Raw genomic sequence first — 23,882 nt, forward strand, 5'->3', positions numbered from 1 at the left:
TCCATCCCCTTCAGCTCGCTCTGCTGGCAGCAGCAGGAGGGAGAGGAAAGCTCTCAACACTCAGTTCTCAGAGCTTATTTCGGGAACCGAGCAGCCAGACCCTTGGGACCAGAGCTCTCTGCATGGCACCGATCCTGTGCCAAGGCTTTCTTCAGTCTCCTGTAATGGCCTTCAAACCTTGCCCTGAACTTGCAGGCTTCCAAAGCTGACCACATAGGAAAAGTGAGAGCTTGCCCCCTTTACCAGGTCACAGAACCCCAGCCTGGTTTGGGTTGGAAGGGACCTTAAAGCTCCTCCAGCTCCAACCCCTGCCACGGGCAGGGACCCCTTCCACTGGAGCAGCTTGCTCCAAGCCCCTGTGTCCAACCTGGCCTTGAGCACTGCCAGGGATGGGGCAGCCACAGCTTCACCACCCTCACAGATGCTGATCAAACGTAGCTTGAAGCTTGCAGCTATACTTTGGCCTTAAGGGTCTGCATGCCCACAGCTGCACTCAAATGCAGCTGCTGTCCCCTAATCAATAGCCTGCCTTGGTTATCACCAATAACCCACCCCCAATTTCCAACCTAAAACCCTAGAAACCATCTGCAACCCCAGAAAAGGAGTTCTCTGCCCTTCTCCCTCAGCACTTCCTCACAGCAGGCAGCAATTTAAAGAATCTTTATTCCAAACGGGCCCCAGCACTGACAAATGGCCCCTCCTAATAACGATGTTATGTCCAATCTGCTTTAGCTTGGAAGGTAAAACAGAACCCTGCTCTGCCAGCAAAGCCCCTGTGAGCAGAGGACCAAGCCAAGCCCGTGCGTCCCATCACCAGCTCCAGCTTGGCTCCTCATCCCCGCCTGCAATGAGCTTTGCCAGGCTGCCCACAGTAGGACAGGACAAGTCAGTGTCACCCTGTTCTGTCAGCACAAAGGGCTGTGAGCTGCTGTTGGGAAGGTGCCATCTCCACCTTGGCCATGACTGTGCCAACAGGCACAGCTCAGACCTCTTGAAGATGCTCACCATGTACTCCAGCCTCTCACAATGCGACAGCGCTCGCTGTCAGTGCTGTTTGTTGAGTCCCAAAAGCCTGATGAGAGCTTCAGCTTTTCCAATGCCCATCCCTCCCTTCAGCAGCAGCAGTCATTTGGATCCCATTGAAAAATAGCATCTGAAAATGGCATGCTCCTCCATGGAGCCACGGGGACAAGCTTGATCCTCGTCCCCTGCATGCTAATCACACTGCAAGGCCAATAGTAGATGGCCAAAATAGTGTTTGCCACCAAAACTACTGCAGTCACCCAGACATACAAGAAAGCAGGAGAGAAAACAAGTGTCTGTGTCCTCAGACAGCAGAGAGCACTCAGGGTTGTGGGGGAAACATGGGCTCCAGAGGCTCAGTGAGGGCACTGAGCAAGTCAGAGTGAAGGACAGAGGGTCAGAAACCTGCACCCTGGGATGCAGTGTGCAGTCAGCAGTGACAGAGGCACAGGGGATGAGAGAGAAGGACTTACCTGTCAGAGGCTGCCCAGAGCCACTTCCAAGAGCAACACCACCTCCAAGAGCAACACCATCTCCCTGGCATGGAAAAGAGCAACCCTGGGGGAAAGGAGCCAGGAAAAAACACACGGGTGCATTACAGCCATGTTGTGGCAGCACTGCACAGCAGGTCACCAGGAGGAGAGCAGAGCCACACTTTCCTCCCCGCTGGAATCCCAGCTCTGCAGCCCGGGTGTGGGAAAACACACCAAAGGAGCCCAACAAGACCTGGAAATGAAGCCATGTGGATGCCGTCGGCTGGTAACAGAGAGGCCACAGCAGAACAGATATAGTGAAATAGACTATTTTATTGCTGCACACATGCTTACACATTCCCCCTTAAATATAATGTTGCTCTGGTAAATTTTACAATCTTCTTAGTTCAGCAAGTGAGAAGCAGTGAATAAAAGGGGCAGAGGCAAGAGAACACAGAAAGGACATCGGCCAGAGAAGGAAAAATCAGGTTCTTCTCTTGTGATCAAGTTATCTGCAGCGAGAACAAAGTGGATTCAGATCTGAGGTTGGACCTGGCTCGTTTTCATTAGAGCGTGCCTACATGCTGCCCATCTGCTGAGCGTGCCTTGACAGCCCTGCTTTGCCAAGAGGGACTGGGGGGGGGTAAGGGACCCCGAGTAATTGGACAATGTGAGGAGCCTCACAGATGTGACCATTAAGTGCATGCAGGCAGACGGGGCTCCTGCCTGCAGTGCGCGTGGAGCTGTGCTATGGGAGGCAGAGCAAAGGCCACCCTGACCTTTCCTCCCACGTGCTCCACATGGGAATGGAATTACTCAGGAGCAGCCATATGGAAAATGCTTCCCAGCACCGCTGCCCCTCCTCTGCCTTCCTCCTGCTTTGCCCACTACCAATGTCCATTTGCTTGAGCAGCTGAGGCATCTGCAGAGAGAAGCGTTAGCACATTCCTCGGTAATCCCGTTTCTGCAGCTCGCCCAGTGCAAGCACAAGGCAAAGGCCACGTCCTGGCCTCTGGCGGCTCTGTGCAAGCCTTGTGCAGGGCTGTCACCACCACTGCTGTGCAAAGCCAACGCTAAGATGTCAGATGAGGGATTTATGCAGGAGGAGCGGAGGGGATGTGATAAACTAAACATCCTGCTTATGTTCAGTGTCATCTTCAGCCACGTAGGGAGGAGCAACGCAGGGGAACTGAACCAGCTGGGTTAAGCTGTTGGTTTCTGCAGCAGGCTTTCATGAGCCTGACACTCACTGAGCACAAAACCAGTCCTGCGTTCACCACAACACATGGGACTTCATATAAAAGCGTTTTCAATAGCCCTTCCCCTCCTTGAGTTTACTGAGGTGTCTTTATCAGTTCAAGTTGCACCGGGCTCTTTGGTGGTCCTGTCAAAGCCACACTGACCCCAGGGATGGACACAGAGGTACTTTCCACAAATCACACAGCAAATGCACAGCCCCTCTCCATGTCACCACCCTGAGCAGAAGCAGTTTTGCTCTACCACCATGGACAAAAGGAAAGGGAGAAGTGCTGTTCCCAAGAAGAAGGTGTTTCCTTCGCCTTTAGGAAGGAAAGGGGTGCTCTCCCTTCAGCAGAGCAGCTACTGATGTGGGCTGAGCTTCGGGAGCTACTTCTGAAGGGGAAAACAAAAACCCAAACCAAAACCAAACACAAAGCAGACATGCACGTGTCCAGGTATAATAAATTAAAAAGAAACCATGCCTGAAAGTGGATGGGAAGGAGGACAAAGAGGGGGAAAGAGGGACACTGAGAGATGCTCTTGCACTTTGAGCCAACCCAGCGGGGCTCCGTAGGCTGCAATGACAGGCAGGGTTTGCACACATCAGCACTCAAGCCCTATACTGGCCAGGAGGTTTTCCAGAGCTTCAAGTTTCTGGTTGGCTTCCTCGATGGCACTGTAGGTCTGCACGTTGCTGGTGATGTGGAAGCGGATGTCATCGACCAGAGGAATGGAGTCAGTCTCCTGCCGCTCCTCCACAGCCTCTGCATTCTCCCTCACAGCAGCCACAAACTCCTCTGACTCCACCAGCTGGGTGAGGTGGAAAAGAGAAGAAGACGGGTAAAGGGATGCAGAGGGTTGGGGTAATGGGCTCAGCCACTGTTGAGGGATCCCATAGAAGAAAAGGGAATGCTAAAGGTACATGGAGACCCAAATCTTCCTATGTCTCCTATGGACGCTGCTTGGAGATGCATCCTGCCATTAAACTTAGGGAAGCAATAATACTCCAAGAATAAATGGTCACAACCATGAGTAATCTGCACCTCCAAAAGGGCACTGTACAACTCTCTAAGCATCCACAGTTTTGGTACTGAGGAACATGGATATACACAATGTTCCCTAACAGGAACCAGGAGATGCTGCCAGGCACTTTGGGATGTCTCCCACAGGCAAGACAGCAGATGCTTGTGCCCAGTTTAGAACCAGGAGCCACCAATGACTCTATGCCCACCATGGCTCTCAGCACCAGCACCACCAGCAGATCACAGTAAGGCAGCTGCTCTGTTCTGCACCCAACCTGACAGAATCAGGGCACCCCGGAATGATTTTGCACCCAGTTCCCCAGGAGCATGTGGTGTGCGAAAGGGTGAGAGGCAGCTTCTGTCTATGCCACTGAACTGTGCCGGGGCACAGCAGGTTGCTGAGCCCTGCTCTGTGCTATACACGCTGCCAAATCTCTCTCTGTAGCCATCATCAATGCATCTCCACAAGGTGCTGGCAGCTGCTGCTGCCTGAACAGCTGGGGCAGCTCCATTTGTACCAACACCCTTAGGAAGGCACATTGCCAAAGCAGGGTCCAAGGGCTCCCACTCAGGCAAGGGAAGTCAGGGGAACACAGAAGCACAGCCCCACCTTGGGATATTCAGCAGCTTTCAAACCAAATCCCTTTTTCAGAAGCCAGAATCCAGGTGTATGCTGATGTGTCTGTCATCCCCTCACTATACACTGAACACAAATCACGTCCTTTGCTGTTTTCACATGCCAAAAAGAATTTGACACCTTTCAAGTTGCAGGTGAATGTTACATTCCCAGGTGAATTGTACATGCCATTTATAAAGACCTGTCTCAGGATAAAAACACCCCATAGTTTCCAGTCTATACTTCTGTATGGCAACTTTCTCCGTAAGTCTGAAACTTCAAGCTATAACCACTCGGGGTAACGCTTAAATGGAGGGGCATAAAGAAAGCTTCAGTGTTGGATTCATTCCTTCTGGCTGTTCAACAGCCAAATTTCACCTGAGGAAACCCTTACTGTTCAATTTGTCATCCTGGAGGAGAGTGCAGATCACATCAACTTCTCCTTCCCATAGCGTGATGCCAGGAAGAACTGCCCCCAGCAAACCCCAAAAACCATTTCCTGCACACAGCAACACTGCACACCCCATTTGGTCCCCCAGGCTGTAGCTGGTGTATTCAGGCAACACCATTGCTGCTCTGGGCACAGCAGCTGAAGGCTCAGTGAAAGGCACTGTCCACAGGGACGTGCTTGTCATCAGCATCAGGCTTACTGCAGGGACATCAGGTACTGCCACGCTTCTCATCCTCTGTCTTAACTCACCATCTGCTTTGCTACTGAAATGCTGCTCTTTTTCAGGAACCACATTAAACCACTTATTACAGACCAAAGTACAACCACTAAATCTGTTGTAGCTACGTGAAAATGTGAACTGAGCTGTTAGATTTATGGGCACATGTGCCAAGTGCAGTGGGGGGTGTTTGCAATACCTTCTCGATGATCTTTGCCATGTACTCCGTGCACTGGTCCTCCAGCCGGGTGAGCTGGAACAGCTTTGCAACCCTCCAGATGCTGACAACGTTGTCCTCATCCAGGATCTGAGCCAAAGTCCTGCCACACAGGCGCTTGAGCCCGGGCAGCAGGTACATGTCTGCCACGCACAGCACATCATAGGCGTTGTCCGGGGACAGCTGGAATGGAAAGAGGAGATTTACCACCCGGTCCTGAACACTTCACTTGTCTCTGAGAAGCTCTTGTGTGTTAGCAGGGATGCCTTGAAGTGGTGTTTGCCCATTACTGGACACGTGTTAACAGCACTATGAGAGACAGGAGCTCAGTCTTTCAGGGTTGGGTCTTCTACTCAGTTACCACAGAGGAGTTTAAAACGCTGCCGAGGCAGCTTGCTCAGCACGAAGCAAGACATTTGCCATGCTGCAGCTGACCCCTCTAGTGAAGCACAAAGCCATGCTGACACACTGAAGTGCACCTGAAAGCTGGCTGCTAAAGCATGCTCAGTGTAGCAGTGGAAAGAAGTAGCTTTTACCAGAGGTACTGAGAGCCCTTCAAAGAGACAAACAGAGCAGCCTGACAGAACAGAGCACCTTGTCCCCACTGGGACTTCTCCTCCCATTCTGTACTGCTGTATTCCTCAAGCTAGCTCTGCTAACAGCCAGCACAACCTCCTCGGCATGGGGATACATCCAAGGACAGAAAACTGCACCCCAAATAAACTACAGGCGAGGCCCAAGTAGGTAAGGAACAGACTCTGCGCAACAAATACTATTGGAGCTTTAACAGGCATTCAAATGGAACTAAATTCATGCACCAGATGCTCAAGCTTACACTGCTGGGAATAGCCTTCAACGTTTTCAGGCTCTTGAGCTAAAGAACCACCCTCCCATTTCCCTCTTGGGTACTTTTGTTCCTTGCAACTGATCTGAGGATAAAAAAAATGCTGTAGAGAACATTGGAGACACCACCTCCAGCTTCACTCTTCCCCCTGGCTGGGCAAATCCTATTTTAGTCAGCCATCTGCGTCACTAACCTGGAGCTAGAGCCTCTCTCTGCACAGTTCTGTTCTTGCTAATGGGAGTTGCAAAGAGCACAGATACCCACAACCCTTTTAACAGGGAATCTGCAGGATGCAGCATACCCTGGCTGTGGAGAAGGTGAGATCCATCCCTTGTATTGAGAGACCAAGCCATGCTGGGCTAGTTGAAGGAACGGTAACTCTTGGGCAGTGTGATCCACTGCCTTGATAACTGCTCAGCAGCAAACCCACTGCTGCCCAGAGCTGCACATGTGGTTGCTCTACTGACAAGTGCACAAGGCTGATTGCTTCTTCCCCTACAGCTGTCCACAGATGTTTGGAGTCTCCTCACAGCAAATGCTCAGCTGTGCAGAAGGAGGCACGACGCAAGGGGGGCATGCCATGACTGCTGTAGAGCCACAGTTGTGTGACAAAGCGCTTGGGGTTATCAATCAAGTGCTGCTTTGTCCTTTCATAAGCTCCAGGATCCTCACGAGCTGGAGGGGTTTGAGTCAGCAGCATTGATGGCAGCAGCTCCCAGCTGTTTGATAAACCAGGCAAACACTCCTCCAGAAGCCCCCCTTGAGCCCACACAAGTATTCTGATCAGAAACTCCTCTTTCTGCCTAGCACCATTTCTGTCCTCTGCACACACTGTTCCCTCCAACCGCAAACACTGTCCCTGTTACATAGGAGAGACATGAAAATCCCTTGGAAAAAGGAATGTGGAACTGGGACTGCTGACATTTGGCTGGAGAAAGCCAGAGCAGGGAAGACACTCCACGTACAAGTGTGGAACTTGAGCTCTATTCCCGTTTCCCTGACTATTTTTCCTGGTAGTTTTCACGACAGATGAACTCTCTGCAGAAGCTCGTATCTTGGCTGCTCAGCTTGAAATCCAAGCTATGCACCAGTCTGCATAGGGAGCATACGAGCAGGACCCTTTCAACTTTTATACTCTGTTGTCTGTCCCTCTGCTCCAAGCCCAGCCAGGGCAGCTGAGGCACCCCTTAGGAAGGATGTTTTCCAAGCAGCCATCAATTTCCATGAGCCATCACGAGAAGGGCAGGCAGACTGGAGAGGTGCAAGGGAACAGGGTGAAGCTGCAGCACAGTCACAAGGTCAGGAGGATCTTCACAACCCAACAGGCTGCTTTCCCTCCCTGCCTGCCCTTTCAGCCCATGGCCGAGGGAAGAGCACAGAGAAGTGAAGCATCTGCTCCCTGGCATACCCATGGCAATCCTGCCCTTGCTGCCTGCTAAATACACCTCTCCCTACCACACATTCCCTGCTGCTACCTGGAGGTGAACAGACCGACAGAAACAAGGTCACAGCTGTGTGCTCTGTCTGTCTGTGGCACCTAACCCAGAGCACAGACACTGCCTGGGAGCTGTGACACTGGGAGGTGCAGTGTCTCTACCACTGCCCTAATGCCAGAACATGTTCTGGCATCTTGGAGCTGGACCTGATGAAAGCCACAAACCCAAAGAAGGAAGCTGAGATTTGCTGCACCTTCCATTAGGCTAAAAACTAGGTGGGTTAGGGACATTACTGCTTGTGATATTGAGCACAGCAAGGCAATGGTCTCCCAGTGGAACCTTTGCCCACCCCAGCAGTAAACGACAGTGAAAATAATGGCTTGCTACAAATGGGAAAGTGGGCAATGATGCCAAGAGTAAAGCAGCAGAATCTCTCAGCCTTTCCGCATCTCCAAATGGGTTCAATCTGCCATCTACTGGCAGCACCTCATCCTTCCACAGAGCCCAAGGGGTTACCTGCAAAGCCCTGCATTTATCACGCCAACAGGCAACGTGCAACCTGATTTCCAAATCTTTTCTACGGGATGAAAGCCTAGGGATTTGCTTCCCGAATGTGATGCACATAAACTGCATCCTCGCCTGGCTAACAGCAAGTCCCAGAGACAGAAGTGAGATAGCAGAGTAGGGCAATGGATTCAGGAAACAACACACCCTCCACACCCAATGCTGTACGAACACGCTGCTGTGACCAGCTCCAGAATGAACCAGCACAGGAGGAGAGGCTCCAGGACTGGCCTCACCTCTGTATCATCACTGTAGATGTAGTAGAGGACCCGGATGAAGATGTCCTCCGAGATGCTGTGCAGAGTCACCACAGGGATGCTGGGCTGCGTCTGCAGCTCCTCGCTCTCACTGAAATGATCTTCAAGAAGGGCTTTGAAATAATCACTGCGACCACAGAAAAATGCCTGCAGAGGGAAGAAAGACCAAAACACCATCATTTTCACTGCACCAAACCAGAGAGCACTGCCAACCAGCTGCCACAGCAGCAGAGACCGATTTTGGAAGTTCAGGCTCTGTAACTCTGATTCTCCCTATATTTTGAAGCTGAATCTCCAACATTTTTCCACACCTTATTTCTATCCATGCCTCAGAACCAAACAATTTGTTAACTGAAGAGATTAGTGAGGAGCATGGCATTAGGGCAGCAGTTTGAGTTGAGCTTAGATCTCAAAACCCATTCTTATTGCTATTTACTTGCACATCAAACATTCCCTTCTCCAGACACTGAACTCTCAAGCCAGCAGCAGGAGATTTTGCAGCTGTGAACACTGCAGCTGAATCCATAAACTTATCTCCTCGCCTCTGCAAGAAAGGCAGGCTTTGCTGTTCTGTTAAATGCTTTCGATACAGTTCCCAGCTGCAATAAGACTTTGGGTTTTCCAGGAGATGAGGCAACGCTGCTTCTGCAGAGTGCATCCAGCCCTGGATGAGCAGGAGGTGGGTAGAGTGGGCTCACAGCAAAAGGCAGGAGAACGAAGGACAACACAAGCACATACCTTGTGGCACAAGAAGTTGTAATCTGCCACCCGGAAGCACACGTCAGGACAACTGTTGAAGTTGTCGGTGCTGTCAAACGGCAGCTCCCCAAAACCAACCTAGGAAAACAGAAGAGCTGACCTTTAACATTAATGCTTCAAACACACTCAGGGCCCACAGTGGACTTCTTGGTCCTCCCAGAAGCAACCATCCACCCGTTCCCTCAGCACAGAGCTGCTCTGAACACAGATTTCGGGGTGAAATCTTTGCACTGCTGATAGAGATATTCCTGGTACAAGTTACAGCTGCCTCCCTTATCCATGGGAACCCCCTGACCCTCCATACCCTCCTGCCTGGAAAGCATTCTTGTGCCACCTAAAAAGGCAGATAGAAGTTGCCTCCCCATGGTTACTTCATGTGGTGGGTACCATAAGCATACTACAGCTTAGGACTAGCCCCTTACTGTGTAGCTGGACAGGTGGATGTGTAATGTATAGATTCCATAGGTGTATAGACCAGTTTCAAATGGTCTGACTCCCATTACTGCCTCATTTGAAGAATCCAATGTTTCTAAAGCACATTTTCAGTTTCTGATCTTATTTGCAGCCAAAGACAGTGTTGCTGCAGTATTAATACCCTGGAGAAATGATTTTAACACCAACACACCTCCTCCCAGTCCCACATGCTAACAAAAAAATAGCTCTGTTGGCCTTATGCTGTTTTAAAGTGACACCTCCAAAGATCTGCGCTTCCACCTTATCCCATGTACAGGGTAATTCAATGTCAAAGTTTCTATTCACAGTTATGTAAGCAAGGCAATCTCTGGGAACAAGAGTTTCCCTGGTTCCTGTTCTCCAAACACGAGCTGTTTATTACCCCTGTCTCTCATCCAGGAAAGTTACATCCCAAAACCCCATGGCTGACCGTGAAGATCAGTTTTCCAACCTAAGCACCATTCCCAACACGCCTGCCTGCCTCCTGAATGAAAAACTCCTTCAGGCTCAACTTCCTGCTTCTGGCCTCGCATGGTCCCCGCTCTGATGCTCAGGTTTACAAAGTCATTTCCAATTCCTGCTACAAAAGCAGGTTCATGTCTTCGTCTCCGGTATTCGGCATGAAGTGGCTTTGCAGAATGTTCCCTTTTACTGCCCTTTAAAGTCTCTACTACTTCTACTCTCCTCCCATTATGCTTGAGGGATTCCATCGCCCTTTCAGGGTCTCCCTGCAGAAAACTGGCTCATTCCTCTCCCCGCCTTTCAGACAACCTCCTCAACATACCAAAGCACAGCTGCCAAAGTCAAGGATGTTGCCCAGGAAGCACAACACAGTCAAGCCTGTGAGACGCAAACACATCCACAGCTCATTCACCATACAGAAGTATTCTCTATAGCATAAGGCTGCTTGAACATCCACAGGGTGCTCCAGCCATCACATGTGGAGGACAAAGCCTGTGCTGCTACCAATTTACTATTAGCACTTAAATGGAATCGTTGCTGGAGGCAAAAGCACACAAACCTAATCAGTGGCAGCAATTTGTACCTTGGCCAGATGATCTCAGCAAGAAAGCTGTAAATAAATTACAACACAAAATACTGGGCAGAGTGAGGTGAGAGCAGATCACCAGACCCTAACCACATGCAAGTGGATTGGGTAATATTAACAAATGGAAGAGTGTTGGAAATGGTTCAGTTCATCTGCCTCTGCCAAATGGGCAAAGCAAAGCACAGCACAAAGACAGGAGGGAACCCATCTACCTGCTTCAGACTGTTCTTTCTGTGCATGACAGGATTTAGCTTTGCCCCAGAAGTGACAAATGGGTCATGTTTCTTTGCAGCCCCACCAAAGGCAATAGAGATGGAGAGAAGAGGATTTCACGGCAAACTCTGATCCTTTTAAGTCTGATTTCCTCTTGGTTTGGAAAATGAGATTTCAGTTAAATGGCAATGAAAAACGAGCTACAAGGGAAGGATGTGCCAAGAGCCTCATGTTCTGGAAGCCCTGGAGTCGCTAACTCAGAGGTCGCCTGGCAGACAGGAGATAGCAGCCAGGCAGTGGGAAGCCAGATGGGTTTTGACAGTTGCCTGGCTTTTGGTGGTGTTTGACTGAAATCTGTCACTGCTAAATTGCATTGCAACAAACCAAAGCAGCAGCTGTTGTGGGCAGAAAAACTCTGGTCATTACTGGTTTAAAACAAAGCAGAGACAAGCACCACCCTGTTAAAAACAAACACTGGAAGAGAAAGGATTTTGAAGTATAAACAGGAATGAGAAAGAAGATACCAAGACGCTAAACATGTTTAAGAGTTCAAAGAACAGAGAGCTCTCACTTTAATGATGCACTGTGATTGAATATCCAATGTTAATGATTGTTTTCATTCCATGAAATTGGGATGTATAGTGTTCTACATCATTCCAGTATCAAAGACATGCAGCTTACTTGTTGACAGTGAAACAGAAAGGTGCGTACATCCCATTTCATTTACTGTGGCATTCCATGACAGCAACAGCACAGAATGTCTCTTGCCAAATTCTGGAAATGCAGGCTTTTATCCGAAGCTGAATGCCTGTTTTGTTTCCCTCGAGAGCAGGGATGTTTGTACATGCCTATTCAGTTATCCCTGACATGTCAGGTTCCATACTTTGTATGGCATCGACCACTGTTAGAGTGAGGATGTGCGATTCCTCTGCTCCAGAACAAAGAGCCTAATTCACAGAACTGAACAATTCACAAGCATTAGGACGAGCTATAAATGGCAATAGGATTAAGAGCTTTGTTCATCTATTCTTTGTAAGCTGATTACAACAATAAAAAGACCTAGACAGAAACTGGAATCCTGAGTTTATCAGGTTTAAGCAAAGCACCCACATTTGTGCATAGCACATCACTATGAACATCACTATGAACACTGATGTGCATAGCACACCGCTATGTGCCCGTGTTCTCCTTAGCTTTACAGCCCTAACAAGCCTCATGCTGCTGTAACTGCCTTTATTCTCACCTATGAACGTAGCCAGAAAAAACACAGCTCAGAGGCATTCATATTGAAAGCCACAAATAAATGCAGTTACCTGGGGGAGGCAGATTATGTAGGAAAGATTTCTGCATTGGTAGATGGGAACTTGATGGATTAAAACTCCCTCTTTAAGTGCTCAGTACTCAGGGAAATATATCTGCCAAGCACAAAACATGCTGGCTTATTAGAGGTAAGGAAACCTTATCCATGCACATACACACACTGCACCAGGCAGGTCAATTCAGCAGAGGACAAAAAGCAGAAGGCAATAGACTTTGCCACATCACTCAGTCATACAACCTCTGGGCACAGCAGCCACCTGAAATGAGTTCATGTTATTAAACTCAGTGGTTGGTATGAGAAAGAGGAAACAAAGGACAGACATAAAGGCAAAGAGAATCTGCTGATATCACAGAAAACAACAGATGCAGGGAGAAGGAAGACTACCAATGCTTGTCCTGTTCTCCTGCAACTGGGAGCAAAGATCCACATACATGAGCCAACTAATACTACTGATGGCATTCTAACATAGTGATCATCAACCTGTGGTCTGGGGGCTCTTCCTAAGGGTCAACAAGAGGCAGCTATGAAAAGCAAATCTATTGCCAGTGGAGTTAAATTTGCTTCAGAGGGACTCACATTTCTGTTGGCAATACTGTCAGGGTTTGGAAGCACCTCTCCACTGCTGCTGTCAGCAAGCAAGCCCAGCAAGCCGTCTGCCATCTACACGTTCCTTCAGGTACCAATGCCTGCTGATTAAACGTTTCTGATACTCAAGCTGGGTGGTAGAGAAGGCAAAAACAGCTGGGGGCAACTCTCTGTCCCACTGCAGTCAATGGGGAAAACCCCACCAACCACATGGCAAGGGGTTTGCTTACCAAGATGCCTGCTGGGGGAAAAATCCAAGGAAAAGGACTGGCACTGGCCATCTCATTAAACACCGTTGCAGCATTTCCAAGCAACAAAAGGCTTTCAGCAGTTGGAGCACCAGCAAATAGGCAAGTACTAAGCTCACATGGGAAGAGCTGAACAGGGGTGAACACGTATCGCAGCCCCGCAGAGACCAGAAGCAGTAGAAGTGGTCCCTACCCGCAGTTTGGCTGGCAGGGCGCAGTCTGCTAGAAGAGCCAGATCTTCCTGCAGCCGGCAGTTACCTGTGGGCTCAATCGTCAGCACTTTCACACAGGTCCCTGGCTTGGAAGAAACTGGAAGAAGCAAAAAAACAGAAGAGCAGAGATGCCTGAATTCCTCCACAAACACAGAGAAAAGACCCTCCAGGAAAACATCAGTATCATCGCTCTTAACTTCACTGCAAAACACACGCCATTTATTCTTTGTTAGGTACCAGGTTCTGTGCACCCAAGTCTGTCCTCTCCTCTCTACCTGTAGAACACCAAAGCACAAAGGCCCTCAAACCACCAGGACTCCTGAGTCCATGCTCTCTGCCAACATTAAATAAGCATCACTACCACCAAAGAGATGAAACAAACCACACAGAGACAGCAACTCCAATTGCTTTTTCCAGACCTAGTGTGTCTTCCTCTCTTGCCCTACCAGCTTACACAATTTAACAGCCTAAGAAAGGGGAAGTAAAACACCAAAATCATACTTTTCTGCTCTCTCTATGACCAAAGTTGCTGTGGAGCTCATTGAGGCCAACCCCACTAACATCAAATGAGCAGCAGGCCAAAGCACACCCAGCTTGTCCTCTTCTGGCCACGTCCCTCCTGCAGCCCACTGCCTCAGGTCTGTTTCAGCTCAGCATGCTTTGGGGTGAGGACTAGAGCACGTGAGACATTCAGGAGTCCTTGGCATACAGGGAAGCATGCGAAAGAATGTGGAGCCCCACCGGAAAATGCAACGTTGTGGTGATGAAGCCTCGAGATGCTGTTGGGAGCCACTCCGAGTTAACTCTCAAGAACAAGAGTTAAGCGGCCCCACGCTGAAGCACTCAGAGGAGCCTGACAGGCACGACTCACCGCATTCAAACCCCTGGCAGGTGAATCACGCCACCTGGAGACCTCATTCTGCCTGACATTTTGCTCAGCATTACATGAGCTCCATCAGATGACTCTGCTGCACCGTGGGCGAAACAGGACCACAATGTGCCACAGGAGTTCTCCACCCCCTCCTCCACGTCCCCGCTGCACCCTGCAGAGATGTCACCACTGAACCTCAAACAGGCTGGATATCCTAGGGAGGTACTGGGAAGGGAAGGATACCAATACAAGACAGGCAGGCACATCACTGCTACACATATTGCTACACCAGCAAGGAGACGGGCTGCTCCATTAGCACTGAATGCTACTTTCAGATTGAGGACTTCCAGGGTAAGCCAAGAGGAGACTTGGCACCAACACAAACAACACTAGTGTGTGAGCCCTGTCCACTTCCAGACCAGCATGAGAGAAGGAAATTTCTCCCTGTGCAACCAGAAATTCTTTATGGCCGAGAGAATCATTTCTATCTGTGTAGCACCTATTGTAACAGTCACCAAAGCAGCTAGGCTCTGCAAGCACCAATGGACCCAGCAGCAAAGGGAAAGAGTTGTTGGGATCTACAAAGCACTTACACCATGACATGAACGAACAGTGATTTGTCTGAGAAGCAAATCTCCCAGGAGACATTGCAGACATTGCAGCTCTTGGGTTCAAGAGCCCAGCCTTTGGTATCACAACCTGCAGAACATTTGTTTGAAAATACCTCTAAAGGAAGGATTCTGGTTGAATCTGGACAAACCCTGTCTGAGCCCTTCCAAATGCCACAACAGTTTCTTGTTGAAGCACTATATAAATGCAAGGGGCAATATGCAAGCACTCACACTGAAGTCCATCTCAGGTGCAACAGAAGGCACTGGGTCATCCTCATCAGGGTTTCCTGAACTACACTCTGTGCATGGCAAGATCCTAAGTGCTTCTGAATGCTGATTAACTCTAGATAATGAGATTGCAGAGGCTGCAGTTATCCACCAGAGGTGCATGGGCTTGAGCTCATGTTGGTTTATTAGGCATGTTTCAAGTTTATAACGGAGATGCAAGACAGGACCCTGCTCTGCAGACCTGAATCGGATGTCTATGGCACAGAAAGCACTTGGACAAGCAGAGGTTCCTAACACACTAGAAGGAAAAGCAATGCTTTGTCAAGTGCCAGCCATGATGTGACCTAAGATCTCTCCCAGTTTTTAACTTCTGTAACTGTTCTATGTATTACTTCCTGAAGAATCAAGTTTTCCTCCCTTCCTGATGAGAGAAACATGTTAAACTCTTAACAAACCTCTCAGCAGTTCTGTCTATTCATTTGACTCCAACCTGTGCTAAATGAAAGTCAAGCCTAGTATTTCCATCAATGCTTTACACCACCCATCGATCATGTCTTCTGTTAGGCCTCAGGAATGAAGAACAACTCTTCGCTCCAAAGAACACAGAAACTACGCTATTTGTCCAGTGCCATCCAGGAAGTCTCTATTACATTCCCGAGTGGAGCTTGTATCTGAAACTCCCAGCCTGAAACGTTCCTTCACCATTTGCCACTGTTAAACCCCACCAAGAAGTCAGCTTTTTGCCGTTCACAAGTTTAACCACTGGACTTCATGATGCTTAAGTAGCCAATGACACACTACGTGATGGCTTCAGACAGCTAGCAAGCTGTCCACCTTACTTTCCTCCCGCAATCTAATATGAGGTTTTAACTTGATGTATTAAGGTGGAATGGGTGCCTTCAGGGCCTCAGCTACATCCTGGGGGAAAAAGATACAAAGGGAAAAAAAGGGGGAGGGAAATACCTCCAGCATCTCCCTGCATTTCTCTGATATCAAAAGATGCCACAAGATAAGTTTGTTACCGGATTGTCTTTGTAACTTTAATTTCCTATTCATGGTATTTACCACCACTCCCCTTGTCTGCCATTTATTTAATACACAAACTGGTATCTTACACTATTTATAGCAAGAAACAAAGAAATGCATTTCTAATCTCTTCAGATGCACATTTACATTTGTGTGTACACGGCTGAGGAAAGACTTAGGCTGCAGCTCGCACTGCGACTTGCCCTCTGGTCTACACGAAACAGCTGTACAGTGGCAGCCTGTACACCACCAACCATGCCTAAGGAGAGACATACACATGGTAGCATCTTCCAAGTGATTCGCAGATTAGGAATTTCTTAAACCAAAAGTATTGTCCCTATTTGTTAAGCTTTGCAACTTCAGGAGGCTGAATAATCAGAACTCACAGTTCAGATGGCAAAAGTGGAATAGCTACACCCTTACCTGTTGTATCAGGAAGAAGATGCTATTGACTTAAAAGCTACAGACCAGACTCGCTTCTCAAGCCTAAATTTACTTGACTGAATTAAAGGAGTTAACTCAACATGAAATGAGAGTCGGATGTTTTCAGCCCGGAGGTTTCGTTACCACATGATTATTTCTACTGACTAACACTGCCTTGCCCTACTGGGGCTGTTTTGAACTACGAAGATGGATGATAAACTCCAACTGCTGGCCTTCATGCAATAAGCTGATGCCACGATTAGATCATAAGCTCTTTGGATAACAAAAAGCCCTTAAATAGAGAATTGTGTCATTTAGGGTTTGGCTCATACACGTGTTATAAATACACATGTGCTTTCAGAAATCCTCCTGTATTTCAAAGTGGTGTATTCCTCTCTGCATCCATTTTGAGCCAATTATCAAACATTTTACTTTGGTTACAGGTCAAATAAATGCAGAACAGGACTTGAAACTGTACATACTTCATCTCCCCAGGGATTTAAACAAGCTCTCTGCTGAAAGGCACTTCCCAATATACCCCACAGCGCTCCACTGAATGGCTGGCAAGCACAGCAAAGCCCTGCTGCTATGGCTGCTTTGCTGTAATGAAAACATTCACTATAAACAATAAATATGCATGTGTCAGAAACCACTACAGCTGCCCTACAGAGAGTAAGGACTCAAAACCAGCATGTAAACATGGGAATGCCACAAGAGGATCATTCTCTGGAAGGCCCAAGGGCATTGTCACACTTTGCTCTTGGTCCCCAAAAAGGGCACCACGGGCACAGCAGAGGAAAGAGGCAGTAAAATGCTTACCAAATTCATAGACTTTTTTACACTTGGTCTCCAAATCATCTATGAGATCCTGCAGCCGGCACTGCTTGGCTAACCTCTTGCAGTCATTTACATATTCTACGTCGATGTCGAGGCGCCCTGCCAAGAAGAAACCAGCTCTTTAAACATATCACTTGAGTGCAAAGATGGCAAAGATTAAGGACTGCAGACCTGATGGCACAGAAATTCAGTACTTGGAGACATCGCCTCACTTCTCGGCATCCAGTTACAGCTCAGCCCAGAAGCTAAGACCTCGTACCCCACCACTCTGATAAATCTCAGTTTAATTCACATTCCCACTTTCCAGCTTCATTCAAGAGGTCTTGAATTTCATAGAATCATAGAACAGTTAGGGTTGGAAAGGACCTTAAGATCATCCAGTTCCAACCCCCCTGCCATGGGCAGGGACACCTCAAACCATGTCACCCAAGGCTCTGTTCAACCTGGCCTTGAACACCACCAGGGATGGAGCATTCACAACCTCCCTGGGCAACCCATTCCAGTGCCTCACCACCCCCACAGTAAAGAATTTCTTCCTTAGATCCAATCTAAACTTCCCCTGTTTAAGTTTGAACCCATTACCCCTTGTCCTGCAGTCCCTAATGAAGAGTCCCTCCCCAGCATCCTTATAGCCCCCCTTTAGATCCTGGAAGGCTGCTCTGAGGTCTCCATGCAGCCTTCTCTTCTCCAGGCTGAACAGCTCCAACTTGCTCCTTGAAATTTCATTTCAAGTCTTCATTTCAATTTCATTTCATAGCCTTGAATTTCACTCATTCAAAGACTGAGCAGGCTTTACACAGAAGATGCTTAATTCCCTCAGAAGATTAAAACTAGCAGCACAACAGCAGCATGCATGGCTGCCGTTACCTGGCTTGGGTAACAGCAGACCTTATGCTCGCAAGCTGCCATCCCAGAATGTTTTACCATCACTGAAAACGTGGCAAGGAACATTACTGAGAACACTGGACTGGGGAAGGAGAACCTTGAAGATAACGTTATTTTCTGGCACCACCTCCTGGCCTGAAAGAGCTCAGCACTTAGCATGCCTGCAGTGCAACATTGGCATTTTCATTGAAGCTTCAGGATCAACTTCTGCTCAGAAGAAATGTTAGAAAGCAGTCAAAGTGTTCAGCACACACTGCTCAGTTTGCCAGACTCAACGCCCTGCATGAGCAGCTGGCTTTCCACCACCTCAGGGGATCGCTATCCCAGATGACAGATTTACCTTCCTTAAGTAACTACATTCTCACACCCATCCAACCACAACCTAAGCTGATTTTGTTTTAATTGACTGCAGTTATTGGCAGTAAAACAACTGGCAAAAGGCATAAACACCGTGTAAGAGCTGGGGATTACTCACATCCTCCCCTTGTGCCAGCAGAGAGGATGTTGGTGACTCTGACACCCAAACACTGCCGCCTGCAAGCCTGGGCCACCTCAATAGTGCTATGGCAGAGGCACCCACAGTCCCCTACCAGCCATGCATGCACACATGAGAAAGAAAGTCACATACCTGTGTATAGATACTGCAGAAGAGAGCCAAAGGCTGCTGGATTAATCTAAAATAAAACAAGGAAAAGTTACCTTTAGAATTCCAGAAATTTTGTAACAAGCTTGAGACTTGCCTGATACAAACAGAAACATTTAAATAGCAATCCACACACTGCACGCCATTTCCTTGCTCCTAGCGAGACTAATGCTGCCACTCCACTTGGCTCACACAGCTCTTTAAATGTACCAGATGATACTAACCCATGTGCCCTGGGGGACGGGACCTGACTAACGGAGATGCTCCAAAGACACAGCTGAAATAGGGCCCCTGTAGAATCTAGTCTTTCCCTAGGCACAAGCATCTCTTCTTAATTTGAGAGGGAAGATGTGTTCTTGTGCAAAGAGAAAGCAGAGACATTAAGCAACATCCTGAGAAACTGGAAGTATGCTTGTCACAAGTGGTTTTGCAAAGCCACAATCAAGCTACAGAAACATATGCCAGAGTATTGGTGATTAATGGATGAAATGCACCTATGGCCTATTGAGTTCTTGCTGCAAAGGCAACAAAAGGGACTCAATTAGCACCAATTATGGAGGTGGTGTCTTCACCACAGACCACCTGTCCCCCAGGAATCAGACAGACCCAACTCATCCCACAGAGGAGTCCTGACACAGCTGGCAGATGGTCACAGCTACCTGCTGCTGCCATTAATTAAGACACGTTTGAGCCCATGACAGAGGGAACAAAGGGGAAGTCACAATCTACAGCCTTCTGTTATCTGAGCAAGATGCTATTTTATGGCATAAAGCCCTTCCACAAGCCCCTTTCCTTGACTAGGGCCATTCTGAGCTCCAGAAGCTATTCGCTGCGGAAGTGAACTCTCAAACTGTCTTTCCTACTCACTTGTCTCACCCAGTTGAGACAGGAAAAGAAAGAGAAGAGCTGGGGAGAAGAGAGGGGAAAAAGCAGAGCCTTGCTCACCAGTGGATGCTTCAACACTATCATGTTCTTCCCCTTCCATTTGGTCTCAAACATCTCTGCAAAGTAGGCACTGCGAGCGCTGAGGATGCAGCGGTGGGCGCAGAAGGATTTGCCATGAACAATGAAAACGATGTCGCTCTGGTAACCCTGCTCCAGCAGCCTGTGAGGAACAGAGAGGGGAAATGCACTGCAGAATGAGAAAGGAGCACACAGTAAAGCATGTGGGGGTCATGGTGCAATGAGGTCTAAATGAACAAATGCTTCTTGGCACTGCAGTCTCCCTCTGCCCAGTTAGAGGCCAGTACAAGGATGGGTACGTCACATAAACTGGAATCTCTCACTTCCTCCAGTGACTCCAGTTTTGTCAGCGCAAGAGGGAGACTGGAGAATGAAACCTGCATCAAGTGAACACCAGAACACAGGGAACATTTCAAAGCAGAACTACTTGCCCCCAAACACAACTCGGAAGGTTAATTCTGCTTTTCAATTGGCAGATGATAAAAAGCCCTACAGAAGCCCACACTCTGAAAAAGAATTACCCCACTACAAAGCAAGATGCAACTTCCCTGCACTGCCAGTGTGCACGTTTTAACCACACAGCAAACAGGAGAGGACTTGAAGTCACCCACCCTCAGAAGGCAGGATGTTACAAGCACGAAATGCTGGCTATTACCACATCAGAGATGAAGCCTTGTTCATGTTTGCATGCTCATCCCCTCTTCTTTAAAAGGCAAAACCCAAGATTGCTACTTCTAGAGCTAAGGAAGGATGACAGAATGTGCTGCACATGGAGCTGCTCCATGTGCTTACCGCTGCAGGAAGACATCATAGTAGTCCCTCTTCATGCACTTTGCTGTGATCTGTTTGTACTCCTTCAGCAGGCGGCGGATGGCATCACTCAAAGCTCCATAGAGGCAACGCTCCCCATCAAAGGTGTTGGCTTCACATTTCGCTCCTGCAAAATCACCACAGGAACATGCCAGCAGAGTTCAATCAAGAGTCCCTGGATGGTCACTAAATGAGTTGAAAAGCCCTTGTGTTTCCCCATTAAGTCCTGTTTACAAAGCAAGGCTGCAGGAAGAGTACAAGAAGGTTTTACACAGACAGCTCCTCAGATGAAGCACAGTTCTTACATCAGCAAGCTCCCAACAGCAACACGCCCTCACAAAACATCAGCTGTGACTTCAGAAAGTCACACTGCCTCGATTCACCACAGGAAGCGTCCCCGTAGCAAATTCAAGCAGCAAATGGCCCGCAAAAGAGACCATGAATGTGTGTCCAGAGCTCCCACTGCAGCCTGAGATCACTTATCAGATGGTTCATTGTAACAGAAGTTTCCACAAGGCACAGCCAGAGGGATACACAATCCCCATGGAGAGAGACATTGTACCCATAACCAGGGCGCTTCTGCTCACCATTGGCCAGAAGATAGCGTACAAGCTCCTCATGTCCACAGAGGCAAGCGTAATACCTGACAACAACAAGAGAAAGGAAATTAGAGATACAATAGGAAGCCAAATTCAGTGTTTGGGCACACCACAGCACACAGAGCTCAGAACTGAGCATCCCTCATAGAAGATGACTCCTCACAGGTGTGACAAATTGCTACCTAACAGCATAGACCCCAGCAGGACACTAAGCAGGATCTGTTCCCAGCACTCCTTGTCACTGCTGTCCTGCAAGGAGATCTCAAGGCCCCAGTCTGGGCTCAGCATCTTCTGTTGTACCACCAGCTGCCAAATCCATCCTTGTTTTAACGGAGTTCATTCCATGGGCACTCAGCAATTCTGTTTCTATCCATGGGCACTCTGCTCCTTCTGTTGTCAGTGTGACCGCTGCAGGCTATGACAGCAAGGGAAGAGCTATCACAGGTACGAGCTGTACAGCAAAGCCACCCCTCAAAGTCCTAGAAGCTTTGTTTTCTCTTTTACAACCTCAGCCTTTCATTCTTCTCTTTCACAAGGACCTCAAGCTGTCCTGCAAACTAGGAGAATCCTGTAATGCACATTGCAGCAGACAAATGTTACTCTACCTTTACTTTGGGAAGTTATTCCACACTCTAAATATGTCACAGGTATCTCTGGAGTTGGTCTGTGAGGAGACAAAAAGCTCACTCCACTCCTCAGCTCCAGCATGGGGATTCCTTACTACCTACTGTGTGCTCACAACCTTGCCAGACAGACCGTGACCCCACAGTTACTTTGCACTCCACCAAGCAAAGCCTTCACCTGAAAAGACACCTTAGAATGCCCTGGGCTTTCAGGGGGAGAAAGGCTGATCAAGCCAAAACCAGGCTGCCTAATCCAGGTAATCTGGTCACAAAATCATCCGCCCCTCTGAGCGTTACTGCAGCAAGTGTCAGTCAGGTGGGGAGAGAAGGAAAGTAACCACATCTCCCCAAAAGCAGAACCCCGGATGTTCAGTAACAGTGCTGCTGGCAGCTGCTGCAGAGAGAGCCCAGGAGCTCTGTAAGTCCCTCCTGCTCCCAGCCCGGGCTGCAGCGGTGGGCACTCACAGAGGGGTGCTGTCCCATTTATCACGGACGTTGATCTCCACATCTCGCTGTTCGAGGAGGTATCTGGAAGTAAAGGGAGAGCAGAGTTATCAAGGAGCTACTCAGTCACATCTCCTTTAAAAGCTGTAAAGTTGGGGCTGTTCAGCCTGGAGAAGAGAAGGCTGCGTGGAGACCTCAGAGCAGCCTTCCAGGATCTGAAGGGGAGCTATAGACATGATGGGGAGGGACTCTTCATCAGGGACTGCAGTGACAGGACAAGGGGTAACGGATTCAAACTGAAACAGGGGAAGTTTAGATTGGATCTAAGGAAGAAATTCTTTACTGTTAGGGTGGTGAGGCACTGGAATGGGTTGCCCAGGGAGGTTGTGAATGCTCCATCCTTGGCGGTGTTCAAGGCCAGGTTGGACAGAGCCTTGGGTGCCATGGTTTAGTGTGAGGTGTCCCTGCCCATGGCAGGGGGGTTGGAATTAGATGATCTTAAGGTCCTTTCCAACCCTAACTGTAGAACTGTGGTTCTATGATTCTAACTCTGAGGTTTACAGGAACTCCTGAAGGTATGACAGGATCCCGAGGGGCTGTCAGCTACGGCTGGAGTTAAACCCTCAACCCAACGAGCAGCGCTCTGCAGCTCCCTCCCATCTGAAGTGGTGGATGTCGGGAAAGAGCAGAATCAAACCCACCTCCTGCTGACCCCTCACAGGGCAGCCACCACAAAAGAAGCCTGAGCACTCCAGCAGCACCTTCAGTCTCCAACAACACCCCCAGCCGGGATGCTTACAACTCAGTGGCCAAGCCTATAAGGCCAATGCCGGGCTCCTGCCACAAGTAACACCCCCAGGGTCACTCCAGACCGCTCTTAACTCCTGCCATTGCCTTGTCCTGCACATTTAGGCTGTATCAAACGCTGCCAATGCTCCCTCTCAGGCACCTCTAGAAGCCAGCCTGCCTGCTGCTATATAGCCTGTCCCCCACTGCAGCACCCACCTCTCCCAAGCACGGGTATAGTCCCTCTTGGCTTCCACAACCCCTCTCAAGCTGTCTGGTTTTCACTCACCCACCACATCGCTCTCTCCCTTCACTCCCTCCACCCTCCCCACCTCAGACTCCAGGTCCCTCTGACCACGCTCCTCATCCCAAGCAGCTCAGCTCCTCACTCAGTCCCGTGCGGTCGCTTTGTCCCCCTGCTTCAGCAGCGCTCCCGAGTGTCCCAAACACACACCCGGAGCACCGCAAGGGCTCAGCGTGCGCTCAGCTCCTCCGGGATAAAGGACGGGACGCGTCTTTATGGGATAAACGCTCCCTCGCACTCCCCGGTACCTGCCGGCACCGCAGACCCCGCCGCTTACCGGACAGGGAGCGCCGGGCACGGCCCCGGGGTGGCCAAAGGCCGTAACGCAGCATGGCAAGGCCGGGACACCGGTGCTCCCCGGTGCGCTCAGCGGTCAAAGGCAGCGGAAGGAAACCGGGAACCGGGACTTAGGACACCCCCTCCCCGCCCCAGCCCTGCTCACCGCACGCGGCTCACGTCCCCCTTCTTGCAGCTGGTGAACAGGTCGCTGGTGTCCATGGCCGGGGCAGGCCGCGGGGCGGCGGCGCCGCATTGACGCGGAGGGCGAAGGGAGCCGCGGGACCGGGACCGCACCGGGCAGCGGCGGCGACGGGGCGGAAGCGACGGCGGAGGTAAACACGGCGGAGAGGGC

General features: G+C 49.3%; 1 protein-coding gene across 1 annotated transcript; it reads right to left on the reverse strand.

The window, feature by feature from the left end:
* Positions 1-1,809: 1,809 nt before the first annotated feature.
* On the reverse strand, positions 1,810-23,882 carry ABTB1 (ankyrin repeat and BTB domain containing 1). Its single transcript, XM_080625762.1, has 12 exons — positions 23,694-23,882; positions 22,183-22,245; positions 21,083-21,138; positions 20,478-20,622; positions 19,668-19,827; positions 18,708-18,753; positions 17,177-17,293; positions 13,180-13,295; positions 9,098-9,196; positions 8,339-8,506; positions 5,241-5,441; positions 1,810-3,545 (listed from the first exon to the last, which is right to left on the reverse strand). Exons 1-12 carry the CDS (start codon positions 23,747-23,749, stop codon positions 3,339-3,341), a joined length of 1,434 nt encoding a protein of 477 aa, XP_080481888.1. The 5' UTR covers positions 23,750-23,882; the 3' UTR covers positions 1,810-3,338.

The sequence above is a fragment of the Psittacula echo genome (genome assembly GCF_963264785.1).
Source record: "Psittacula echo genome assembly, chromosome: 9".
In the NCBI taxonomy this organism is placed as follows: domain Eukaryota; kingdom Metazoa; phylum Chordata; class Aves; order Psittaciformes; family Psittacidae; genus Psittacula; species Psittacula echo.

Coding starts and splice junctions, on each gene's coding strand:
- ABTB1 (XM_080625762.1), bottom strand. CDS start 23,749: ATGGACACCAGCGACCTGTTCACCAGCTGCAAGAAGGGGGACGTGAGC. Junction 17,294..18,707: donor TCTGCAGTATCTATACACAG/GTATGTGACTTT, acceptor TCTTCTTGGCAG/GGCGCCTCGACATCGACGTA. Junction 5,442..8,338: donor TCTACAGTGATGATACAGAG/GTGAGGCCAGTC, acceptor TTTCCATTCCAG/CTGTCCCCGGACAACGCCTA.